The 12,206-nt window shown below is 47.7% G+C and overlaps 1 protein-coding gene across 1 annotated transcript in view; it reads left to right on the top strand.

The window, feature by feature from the left end:
* Positions 1 to 12,206, top strand: part of LARGE1 (LARGE xylosyl- and glucuronyltransferase 1) — a 538,562-nt gene that overhangs the window by 136,973 nt on the left and 389,383 nt on the right. The window contains exon 2 of the mRNA XM_049627511.1: positions 3,630 to 3,817. Coding sequence (XP_049483468.1) covers positions 3,712 to 3,817 — 106 coding nt within the window. The 5' untranslated portion in view covers positions 3,630 to 3,711. The remainder of the gene's footprint in view (positions 1 to 3,629; positions 3,818 to 12,206) is intronic.

Below are 12,206 nucleotides of genomic sequence, written 5' to 3'. Positions count from 1 at the left end.
ATTTTATTTTATTTTATTTTATTTTATTTTATTTTATTTTATTTTATGTTATTTTATTTTATTTATTTTTTAAATATGAAATTTATTGTCAAATTGGTTTCCATACAACACCCAGTGCTCATCCCAACAGATGGAGACATGGGCATTTTAGAGGTGACTCTTTGCCCTGCCTATTCACCCTGGAGTCTGTCTCCCTCAGACCAGGCAAGAACCGGTTCCAGACTGGTTTCCCCAGTTAATCCATCAACATTTGCACAGGTATGGGAGGTGATTTCCAGACCTTCCTTCTTTTTTGTGTTCCTTCACTATATTGACTTCCTGGAGTAACTCCTGATATAAATTGAGATTTTTCTTTAAATTGTGTTTTTAGTGCACAGAGGTGTCATTTAAAAGTCAAATCCATGAAGGAATATTTTTTTACCTGCTGGGTTTAATTTCAGATGCCAGTGTTATCATAAAATGCAAACCACCCTGGACTCTGTTTCAAAACTTAGGACAAATTGTGCCAGTTGAAATTAACTTTTGCAGATGGAGCGAAGAAAGGAGGAAAGGAAGTGTTTTAAAGAGGTTTTTAAAAACGGTTTTAAATATTAATGCCACTTGCGTTCAGCTCCATATATATTCCTACTACTTACCCCTCCAAATTCATCTATTGCTTTCCAGTTTTTGCTCCATCTGTTGTACTTTTTTTGTTTGTTTTGTTTTGTTTTGAAAGGGAACAAACGGTGGTGATGTATTTAACCAGGGGAGGAAAGTAATCCTAAGATTCAACATGAAAGATTTAGGTTAGATCAGAAGGGAAACGACCCCTGGCAAATGTTGTTGGAATCAGTTACTTGGGGAGAGCAGAGCCCAAGGCCTCTCGGCCGTAGGGGCATGTAACCTTTGGCTCGTTCATCAACCTTTCTAGGCCTTAGTTTTCTCATCCACTAAATGGGGATGAAAAATAGTTTCTACCTCATAGATTATTTTGGAGAATTAAAAGAGCCTGAGACATAATACATGCTGCTTATTGCTAGTTGTCTTTACTATTATTATTATAAGTGAATTGCAGGAGCGCCTGGGTGGCTTGGTGGGTTAAGCATCCGACTTCAGATCAGGTCATGATCTCCTAGTTTGTGAGTTCAAGCCCGGTGTAGGGCTCTGTGCTGACAGCTCAGAGCTGGAGCCTGCTTTGGATTCTGTGTCTCCCTCTCACTCTGCCCCTCCCCAACGTGTGTGTGTGTGTGTGTGTGTGTGTGTGTGTGTGTGTGTGTGTATTCTCTCTCTTTCAGAAATAAATAAACATTAAAAAAAATAAGTGAACTGCAAAAGAAACAACAACAAAAATAACAACAAAAAACCAAAAAAAACCAAACAAAACCAACAACCCAAAAACCAAACAAACAACCAAACACCACGAGAGGCAGTTTTAATGTGGTGTCTTCCTGAAGGAGAATCCAGTGGGTCCTTCTGATTGAAGTCACCCATTTGTCCTTGACAATGTCAGCCAGGACTTCTTTGTTGGGCTCTTTTCTCCCAAGCCCTGTGGGATAGGGGAGTGAGAAAAACATGATGCTTCTGCCCTTCTGCTCTCAGGAAGAGGTGGGGCTCACCTGGCCTCATGCTCCATCAGTCCTTTCTGGGCCCTTCTTCAAGGGATCTCTCATTTAAGACTCTCTGGCAGAGAGGGCATCGCTTCATTGTAGATGGACAACATGGAACTTACCTGGAGACGGGGAGTTCGGCAGTGTTGCAGCTAGTTGAGCGTGGAACTGGATTTGAAGCCACGTCAGTGTCACTGCATAGCCTCCTGTCCCCAGTATGTTCTTCCTGAGAGATCCCCCAGCATCTGGGAAATCCTCATTCGTAGTGAGTCACAGTTGGTGTGGAGGGTTTGTTGCCCATGCTTCAGAATGAAAAACTTTCCATGGTAGTGGAGGGGGCTGGGGGAACCTTTTCTCAAATCAGCATTCTTTGTTGAAAGGGGTTTTGCTTTTTTGGTTTTACTTTCTAGGCCACACCCTCCAGCCTTGTGGTCTTTCATGTGTTTCGAGGGAAGGCCATTTCGAAAATGGCGTCAGAGTGGTTGCAGAAGAAAGCCTGGCACTGACAGTGAGATTGGCTCCATTAGGTGCTTATTGCCGGCCACTTGCTAAAGCTCCAAAAGGCTTTTTTTTGGTTAGACTCTGATTCCATTTGTACGTTCAGCAGACAGTTATCAGCCAGCCAGCAGGTGACAGGCAGTATGCTAAGTCTTAGGCCAATGTAAGATGGGCGGACAGGGTGTCTGTCTCCCGAAAACGCCACGGCTGGTGGGGAGGGGAGACAGTTCAACCAGACCCTAGTCACATGGGGCTTAGGGGTTCTGGCAGAGGGAAGGACACTTGTGGGACTACCCAAGGGGACAGCAAAGCCAGCTCTTTCATGGACATTGTTCTTTGGGGATGGGAAGCCTTGTATAGGTACCTGCAGTACTAGCTTCCGCCCTGTTTGGGAGGCTCCTAACATGTGGATCCCGCATTCCACCTGCAGCCATTGTGACATCCACATTAGGATATAGGTGAAGAGGTTGCATGGTCTGTCGGGTTTTAAATTCCTTCATAAGGCATATGACCTGTGGTCAGATACCCAGGTGAAGGATCATGGGCCCCTACTCCGTGAGAATTGACCTTCTCCTCCCTCTTTGAACATGTCTCAGGCAGTCTTCTGCGTGACCTTAGGACTGGCTCTCTGCAGATGAGTTGTAGGTTATCTGTGTTCCTCTCCGTTTTCTGCACATTTTAATTGTTTCCATGCTTTTCTGGATATCTTCTTCTGTATTAAAGGCGGGAGCTATTAAGATAGTCCCTGGTGAGTGTTTGTGGGTTATCAACTGTGATCCAGTTGTAGTCCCCTGCAGATGATGATGTGGCCAGTGCAGTCTCCTCTCCTCTGAGTGTGCCATCAGTCAGCCTCCAGTGCCTTCCTCAGCTCTTCCTATCTGGAACTCGGGAACAGTTCTGGCATCTTGGCCACACCTGCATCAGTCAGCAACTTCGTTTGTCTTTCCACAGAGCTCTGTGCACATCTCAGTCTGTCACATTCTTGCTGCAAGCTAACCTACACTATAGAATACATGCCTCTGTGTGTGTGTGTGTGTGTGTGTGTGTGTGTGTGTGTGTGCATGAGAGAGAGAGAGAGAGAGAGAGAGAGAGAGAGAGAGGCAGAAGGGAGAGAGCTCATAGGGTTTTTTGTTTTTGTTTTTTTCTTATAGAGAGAAAGAGAGAGAACATAAGCTGGGGAGGGGCAGTGGGAGAAAGAGAATCTTAAGCTCCATGCTCAATGCTAAGCCCGACGTGGGGCTCGATCCCACAACCCTGGGATCATGACCTGAGCCGAAATCCAGAGTCGGACGCTCAACTGACTGAGCCACCCAGTGTCCCTTGAGATCTCATACTTTTTATCATCCTTTATTCATTTACTTTTTAAAGAGCTGTCTCTGTTCTGATAGACTGCAAGACTGCAGCACTGTGTCTCAGAATAGAAGGTTAGCAGGAGATTGTGGACGAGTCCGATACTTTCACGACCTACAGGGTATTTCTCCTCTGCAATCTGCATCCATTTACAGTGCTAAGAACTCAGCCCTTCCTCTCTGCTCTTCCTTTCAGAAAGTATTATGAGGGAGGCCGAGGACCCCGTGCTCCGGGCAGAGAATCGGCGCTGGGATTAGGGGTTGTCACTTCTGAGAGGATGCTGGGAATCTGCAGAGGGAGACGGAAATTCCTGGCTGCCTCGCTGACTGTTCTCTGCATCCCAGCCATCACCTGGCTTTACCTCTTTGCCGGGAGCTTTGAAGGTAAGAAGGAGGCTTCCTCACAGGGAGAGGGATGGAGAGGGAAGAAAAAGGACACTGGCCGTCCCAGAGTCTCGGAAGCCCCCTCCGGGTCACCGTGTGGAGCAGGAGAACGTTGGTGCTCAGGCAGAGACTTGCGTGGGGCTTACACGCGTGTTGGAGGGAGTCTGTCGTGAGGAGGAACACAGAGAAACAGAAACGAAGTCAGGTGCACCTGGGTGCAGTGGATGGTGGAGGTTACACAAATGTCAGCTACCAGCTTTCCAGGTCGATCGCTGTGTCAATAGCGGGCGAAAGGTTTGGGCCCTGGAGAGGTTTCTCAACCGCATGGAGCCAGCTGTTTCATTCATTCTTCCATTCATTCATTCATTCACACATTTCACATTTTGTTGTGACTCTTGCTGCTGCTGCTGCTGTTGTGGAACATCTGCACCGAACCAGGTGCTGGGAATGCAGCGATCACAGATCTGGACATTCACAATGCATTGGGGGTTGGGGGGGGGACGACAGGTGAGCAGAGGACTGCCGTGCATGGAGCCCAGGGTGCCGCGGGAGGCAGCGGTTGGGGTGTCAGGCCTGGCTGGGTGTGAAAGATGATGGTCACACTGGCCGGATGGAGGCGTGCAAGCAGAGGAGCGGCCCTCCCCAAGCCAATCAAAACAAACACCGATCCTTGTCGCTTCTCAGCAATCAGTGGAGAAGACAAGCCTGGCCATTCTCCCAGCCAGCAATTTCAAATGCTGCACAGTGTTTTGCGTATCAAAGGTGGTTTTCTAAGCTTCAGGGAGGGAAGGGATGGGAGCATCGAGGAGGACACTTTCTTTTTATTTACGCCCATAAGTGAGTTCAAAAAAATCTCCGATGAAAATCTGTCTCAAGGAAGTCACTACTGTGTTTTTAAACATTTCCTTTATGCATAATTTTTTTGACAGCTCAAGGCTACCTTTTAATTAGGAGTTGTGGACTTTGTGAGATTTGCCCTGAGTTAGCTCGACTGAGTGTGATCGGGGTGGCTGTGTGCCTGTAGAGCAGGAAAGGGCCCGTATGTCCTGCCCCATACATCCCTGGAGTCGAGGAGTTTCCATATGAGCAGCTACATGGAGTAAATTATGCCATGGCAGTGGATGATTTAAGTTTTGGCAAAGAGATCAGAGGGAGAAAGGTGAGTTGATGTGGATCCTAGAAGAGACAGAAGGAAGCATTGGGCCAGGGATGATGGAAAAGCCCTTGTAAAAGAAGGCTGAGAGCACCCAGTGCCGGTCCAGGGTTAGCACGTGAAAACCTTGACCCTGCCAATATAACGGGACTAGTGATGATACTAATGGTGTAACAATATTAACGATAATGAGCATGCCAGTGTTTCAGACATTTCTGCGGGCCAGTTATCATTACAGGGGCTTTGCATGCATTGTCTCGCTCTCCCCAGTAATGCCATGTAGTAGGTATACAAGAGGAGGGCGAGGCAGAAATCCTTCAGTGATCTGTCTAAGACCCCAAAGCCCGTCAGGATGGGCCTGTGTTATTGGACTCGAGATCTGAGCTTCGTAACTACGATACCATGTTGTAGATGGGGGCTCCAGTGAGGTATCAGACTTTGGCTTAGGGGTTTGACAAGGTGTCACATGACCTTTCTGCGTGCCTCAGAGGGAAGTTGCAGAATTTTCATTTGCACTCGTTGATAAAAACCCAACCCCAAATGATTTTGGCAAGAAGGGAATTTGGGGGCTAACAAAACCAGTAAGTTCAAATGTAGGACGGGCTTCAGTCAGGGTTGGATCCAGGGGCTCAAATGATATTTTTGTAGTGCAGTCTCCCTTCTTGTCTTTGCTCTCCATTTCTCTGCCTTGCCTTCTTTCAGGGCAGTTTTATCTCCACAGAGGAAGCTTTAGTTTACAACTTACATTCACCAGTGCCTGTGGAAAGAGGAGTTCGTCCTCCCCCTGCTTCCACAGTATTGCCTGATTGGATTGCCTCTGGTCACTTGTGGTCCAGAGACCAATCACCGTGGCTGGGGGAGGTGCCTATTTTTGGTCTTAGGGTAAAGAGGAGTTCCCTGAAATACGTGGAGTCAGAATGAGGGACTCAAAATGGCCCCCAAAGGTAAATGGTGCATTTTCCCAAAGAGGAGACTAGGAGTGGATCTGACATATGGAGAATGTATAATTGGCTGTGCTTAGTGGTAGGTTGATGTCAGCTAGAATCTCCTTTCCAGCCTCCTGCTGTCTGGGCCAGCCTTGGCTGATGGAGTGACCACTATCTCTGACTTTGAATGATTGTATTAGACTATCAGACAGACGACGGGAAACAGAGAGGATTGAGGAAATAATACTCTGAGGTGACCTGTACAGACTGGAAAGAGGTGCCCTATTTACCAACATGTTGCTAATAATAAATCCTCCCCTTGGGACCAAATCACAAACTGCATTAAATAGGGGCTAGATGATGTGAGTACGTTAACAGAAGTATCCCAGCTAGAATAACAGTGGGGATAGATGCCTTTTCTGGGGTATCAGTTAATCCACAGCTGGACCACAGCATTTATTTCTAGATGCCACACTTGGAGGACAATCTAGACAAGTCAGCACATTCAGGAGAGTCTAGGTGAATGCCAGTGCCAATCCAAACCTTGTGACATACAGAATAGTGGAAAGAATTGGGGCTATTTACCTTGGAGAAGCAGAGGTTCCACTCCAGGTGTACCTGATCGGCTTCCACAAACAGTCAAGGAGCTGTCGCCCGAAAGAGAGATGGCCCCAGAATCTATGGAGGGACATGGCAGGGAGCCAGCTGTCAAACTCATCCTAGTAAAGGATCATCCTGTCCAGGGCTGGAATGAGCTGCCCTGGGAGGTAGTGAAACACCCAACATGAGAGGTGTGTAAATACAAGTGTCGTGTGGTACGGGGAGCTCAGCATGGGGCGGGGGCGGGGGGGCATGTAGGGCAGGATGACCCAGAGATCCTGAGGCTCTAGAAAAGGCTGAGTATGTACTGGGAGACAAAGGTACCTCCGTGGAGCCCCTGCCGGTTGTCAGCAGATATCAGTGCATTTGCAAAAGAGCCTGTGGAGACATTCTTTTCTCTGTAGTTAAACATAACAACTTTGGGGCGCCTGGGTGGCTCAGTCGGTTAAGCATCGAACTTCAGCTCAGCTCATGATCTCGAGGTCCGTGAGTTCAAGTCCCGTGTTGGGCTCTGTGCTGACAGCTCAGAGCCTGGAGCCTGCTTTGGATTCTGTGTTGCCCCCCTTCCCCCGCCCCTCCCCTGCTTGTGCTCTCTCTCTCTCTCTCTCCCCCTCCCTCAAAAGTAAATAAGTAAATGTTAAAATTAAAAAAAAAAACCAAAAATGTAACAACTTTGCAATCCGTTTATTGACCCCCTTGAGTTTTCTGTTCAAGGCAGGTGGAGCCATAAATAAGGGACAGAGTTGCTGCCTGTATTCATGGGGATGCTATTTATATTTTATGTGAGTTTATTTATTTTTCAACCCCGTTTAATTTCGATGGATCTCTTGAGAGCACAGCCTAGACTCTCCCAGAGATGCAGATGCCTCCTGCATAGTTTTCGAATTCGATGACACACAGCAGTAAGATCTATTGAGAGTATCCTGGATGATAGCCTCAGGCTCCGAATCAGCTGAGCCAGAGTAGCGGTGTGATTTGGGGTACAATCACTGCTCTTTCTAGGCCTTTGTCTCCTGCTACACGAAGTGACATAAAACTGAAGGTCACCTGGGGTGCCTGGGTGGCTCAGTTGGTTGAGCGTCTGACACTTAATTTCGGCTCAGGTCATTATTTCCTGATTCATGAGTTCGAGTCCTGCATCAGGCTCTGCGCTGACAGTGCAGAGTCTGTTTGGGATCCTCTCTCTCTCTCTGCTCCCCCTGCATTCTCTCACTCTCTCTCAAAACAAATAAACTTAAAGAATATATTTAAAAAAAAAATGAATGTCACCTGTTGGGGCTATTGGGGCACTAACATTCTGGAAGTTTTCTATTCTAAGCATCTGACGTGAATGAATTGGAAATGGCCAGAATCTTCTCCAGTTAATGGCAAATATGTCGGGAAGAGGGAATCGGCTTCCTGTGATTTGCTCCTGAGTGTGGATCCAGGATCAATGCATAAAAGTTATGAGGAAATAGGCATTGACTCAATGTAAGAAAAGAACCATTGTAATTGCAGATTCGACTTGCCAGGTGTTGGAGTCCACATCTTGGAAGGTGATGAGATCCCCATTCGCAGAGCTGTTTGTCAAAGGCCAGGTGCCTGCTGGTTACAGATGCTGATCAGGGGATGTCTTTGCTGGCACTTCAGCCCCCCAGTTCCTCAACCCTATTCGTTTCCGCCCCCATCCTCCTTTTCTCCTGTAGCATCTCAATTACCATTCCCAGCTACCCGTCCACCAAGCTCAAAGCGTGGAGTCTTTGCTTCCTTCTTTATTCTCTCCATCGCCGGGTGCCACATCCTGTCGCACCTGACTGTGGCCTCTTGCGGCCACGTCTTTGCTTCCCGCCTTTCACCACTGCCGTGGCCCTGGCTCAGCCGTTCACCTTCATCCTTTGTGGTCGCGGCTGATGGAACATCCTGCCGTCTCACACATGTCCTTCAGCCTCCAGAGAGCGGCCAGAGCTCAGTCGCGGGGCCATTCTGCTCCTTGCCGGCTGTGCTGCCTCTGTTTCCTTATGTGCCCTCCCGTCTTCCATCAGCCACACTGGATTCGCTTCGGGTGCTGTGTGCACCTGCCCTCTGAGACTGCTGGTCTTCTCACATGCTGGCTCCTGGGACACTGCTGCCCTTCCATCCTTCCCTGCCGCCCACTCCCCCTCCTTCCCTCCTTCTTTGCTGGGCTGACTTAGACCCTCAGGTCTCAGCTGAGCATGATGGGTCCTCCCCCTTAGCTAGGTTGGCTTCTGCCACGTCTACAAACTCCTTTTACTTTCTTTTCTTCATACCCTCATTACTTTTCTTGTGTTTTCTTTTATTTTTTAAAATTTCTTTATTAATTTTTGAGAGGGAGAGACAGAGTGTAAGCAGGGGAGGGGCAGAGAGAGAGGAGGAGACACAGAATCAGAAGCGGGCTCCAGGCTCTGAGCTGTCAGCACAGAGCCCGACACGGGGCTCGGACCCACGGACTGCGAGATCATGACCTGAGCCGGTCAGACCACTAACCGGCTGAGCCACCCAGGCGCCCCTTTTCTTGTTTTTTTTTAATCACCTGTCTTCGCAAGTGAGTACAAGCCTTAGGAGGGAATGGAGTGGTTTTCTTCTGTTCATCTTTCTGTCACTAGCACCTACTCCAGCGTCAGGAGAATTGTTTGTTGAATGAATGAATGAGAGAAGAATGCCCTCTTCTGGCTTTGAATGCCGACAGCTCTCAGCTCTCACCGTTGCCCTCTGGGTTCTCTCCATACTCGTGGTCACTGCTTGGGGTCTTTCACAGACATTTTCCCTTAGCTCATAATTTCCATCTTTACTCAGGTGAGTGCCTTGTTGAACGCATTGAGAAAACATCTGTTTTCCTACTTCTCAATTTTTGCTCTTTGTTCCTTCTGTCCAGTATACAGTTCTCTTTTTTTCCCACTACCCTTCCTCCCAACCAACATCTTCAGTGCCCAAATTCAATGTCATTTTCCCCTAATGTCTGATTCTGTGTGGAAACTTCTATGACAGCACTCATCAAGGGATGTTTTGCTTGTGTGGTGTCTTTCTATCCACTCGCTTTTGAGTTTCGTGAGACAAGGGGCTGTTTTATTTATCTTTCCATTCTCAGAGTCTGGGCATCACTCTTAGTTGGGCCTTAGTGAATGTTGACTGGGTGGGAGTCCGGATGTTGACGGAAGCAGGGGTCTGTAGTAGCCAAGGGCTCATCCGGAGCCCTGAGCATCTGTGATTTTGAGACCTCAGAATATGGCTCCAGGAGCCACCCCTTAATTCTGGATGGAATGTTAATTCTTGGACTTGAGTAATTCTGCTTAAACACACCTCTGTTTGAATTTAGATCATGCGTATTATTTTCCACCAGAATCACCTTATCTCATGGGCATGTGAGTTTTATTTACGGGCTGTGGCTCTGTCTCTTCTGCCCATCATGGAGATGGTATTCAGCTGTTACTGAATTACCAGCATGCGGAGAAAGCGTGCTTTTCGGCCATTCAGAAGATTTTTCACACATGCTGCCTTCTGATAATTTATGACCAGCTCTGTGCAGAAGCTCAGGCCGGAAGCTTTCAATGGTCAGGGAGGCAGGGCAGGGAGGGTGCGGGTGCTTTCAAAAGGAAATGTCTTCAGAGGATGCAAAGTCCTGAGCATTTAAAACTGGTGTCGGGAACAGGCACAGGATATTAATATCTGGATCACACAGATATTTCAGCCCACACCCACATTTTAGTTCACCATTCATGCCATTCTTATCAACACAAATTACTCCTAAAATGAATGGTTTGAGAGTTGTCTTGATAAATTTCAGCAGAAAGAAATGAGGGCCTGACATTTGACTGTTTTGAAGAATTGCATGGAGAACCAAGGACTTGTAAGTTAAAGCGTTTTCCTTTTCACTGTGAGGGATTACGGGGCGCATGAACGGTGGAAAAGGGGGGATGGGGGGGGCGGTGTCCAAACCTGACCGATTCCCTAGCCTCCCGTCCACTTCCCTCAGCCCAGAGACCGTGCCCCAAGGTTGGTGAGTTTGGAGTGTGCGAGGTGCTAGTGAATGATTTGCTCAAGGTTTTGGTGTCTATCCCCTGGGATGAGTCTCTGTGGCAGCTGTGATGTGAGCCATGCCCTCCTGCCAGTGGCCCAAATGAACCCCATAATGAGGTGATTATGGGGTGCAAAAACACAGGGTGCTGAATGCAGAATGAAATGGAAAGTATACAAATTGTTCTTAATAGGTCAGAAATGAAGGGCTTTCCTGGCCAGTGCTTCCTAGCTGTTCGTGCCGAGTGGAAGCCTACGAAACAGGATGTGAGGGAGGCAGCAGTGAGCGGAGCCCAAGTCGCGGGCACAGCGGGCCTGCACACATCTGCGCTTCTCACCTGGGGCCCCAAAGCATCTCCTTAATTCTTAGACCCTGAGGGTGGCTGAAATCCATCCCCGTTGTGTTCAGCTCCGAGATGGTTGCTAAGGTGACCTTTACTTTTCTCGCACCAGCTTTTGATCATAAAGCATTCTTGGCGGTCCTGCTGGGGTGGAGAAAATGGCCCTGATTGTCATCAGTTGGCTGTACCTCCTGGAGGAGCTCATGGTTAGAATCTCTGACCAAGTGTTAGGAAACCTGGGATCTACTAATCCCAGCAGCCACCTTGTATTAGTTTCCTACGGCCGCTGTAACCAAGTACCCCAAGTTCGGTGTTGAAAGACACACACATTTGTTATCGTATGGTTCTGGAGGTCAGAAATCTAGTCAGGTCTTAGTAGGCTAGAGCCTAGATGTTGTCGGGGCTGGTTCCTTCCAGAGGCCCCAGCGGGGATCCGTTTTCGAGGGCAGTAGTGTAGCTCCTTCAGGTTACTCTTTCTTGCTTTCTTTCTTTCTTTCTAAAAAAACATTTATTCGTTTTTGAGAGCTGGAGAGAGACAGCACTAGTCAGGGAGGGGCAGAGAGAGAGAGGGAGACACAGAATCTGAATCAGGCTCCAGGCTCTGAGATGTCAGCACAGAGTCTGATGCGGGACTCGAACCCACAGACTGTGAGATCATGACCTGAGCCAAAGTTGGACGCTTAACCGACTGAGCCACCTGGGCACCCCTCAGGTCATGCTTTCTAACTCTGAGCCTGCTGCTGGAAATCCTCAGGTCTCCTTCTCTGACTTCCTGTCTTCTTAAAAGGACCCTTGTGATTCCACTGGGCCCACCTGGATAGCCCAGAACAGTCGTTCCATCTCACAAGCCTTAGTTTAGTCACGCTTGCAAAGTCCCTCCTGCCATAGAAGGTAACAGATTCACAGGTTGTGGGGAGTAGGACACGAACATCTCTGGGGGCCATTATTTGGTCCTCCACATGGCCCTATCTACCCTCCCCATCCCCTCCATCTTGCTCTTGTCTAGGGACAAAAGGATGTGGAATCATCTCTTCTGTCTTATCCTGCTCTAGGAGTTTGGGGTTCTATAATTCTAATACATATAAATATCCAGCAGGACTTGCCCCTCATGAAAAAGGCATTACATTCATATCTGTTCAAACAATTGTAAACCATAATATTTTCTATAATAGGTGTTTATTCAATAACCAATGATAGGCTAAGGTTTTCTGAAAAGAAGGGACAGGAACTTCTCTTTGGGGGGGTGCAGGTCTTAAAGTGATCTTCTTTCTTATTTCAAACATCAATTTAACCAAAGAAGGGGGCATTTCCCTCAGAGAACCCTGTGATGGTCTATTAATTCTAAGTAAAATGTTTGT

Source organism: Panthera uncia, chromosome B4, assembly GCF_023721935.1.
Source record: "Panthera uncia isolate 11264 chromosome B4, Puncia_PCG_1.0, whole genome shotgun sequence".
Classification (NCBI taxonomy): Eukaryota; Metazoa; Chordata; class Mammalia; order Carnivora; family Felidae; genus Panthera; species Panthera uncia.
Note: the sequence above shows the minus strand (reverse complement) of the source record. Positions and strands in the feature narration are given on the sequence as shown.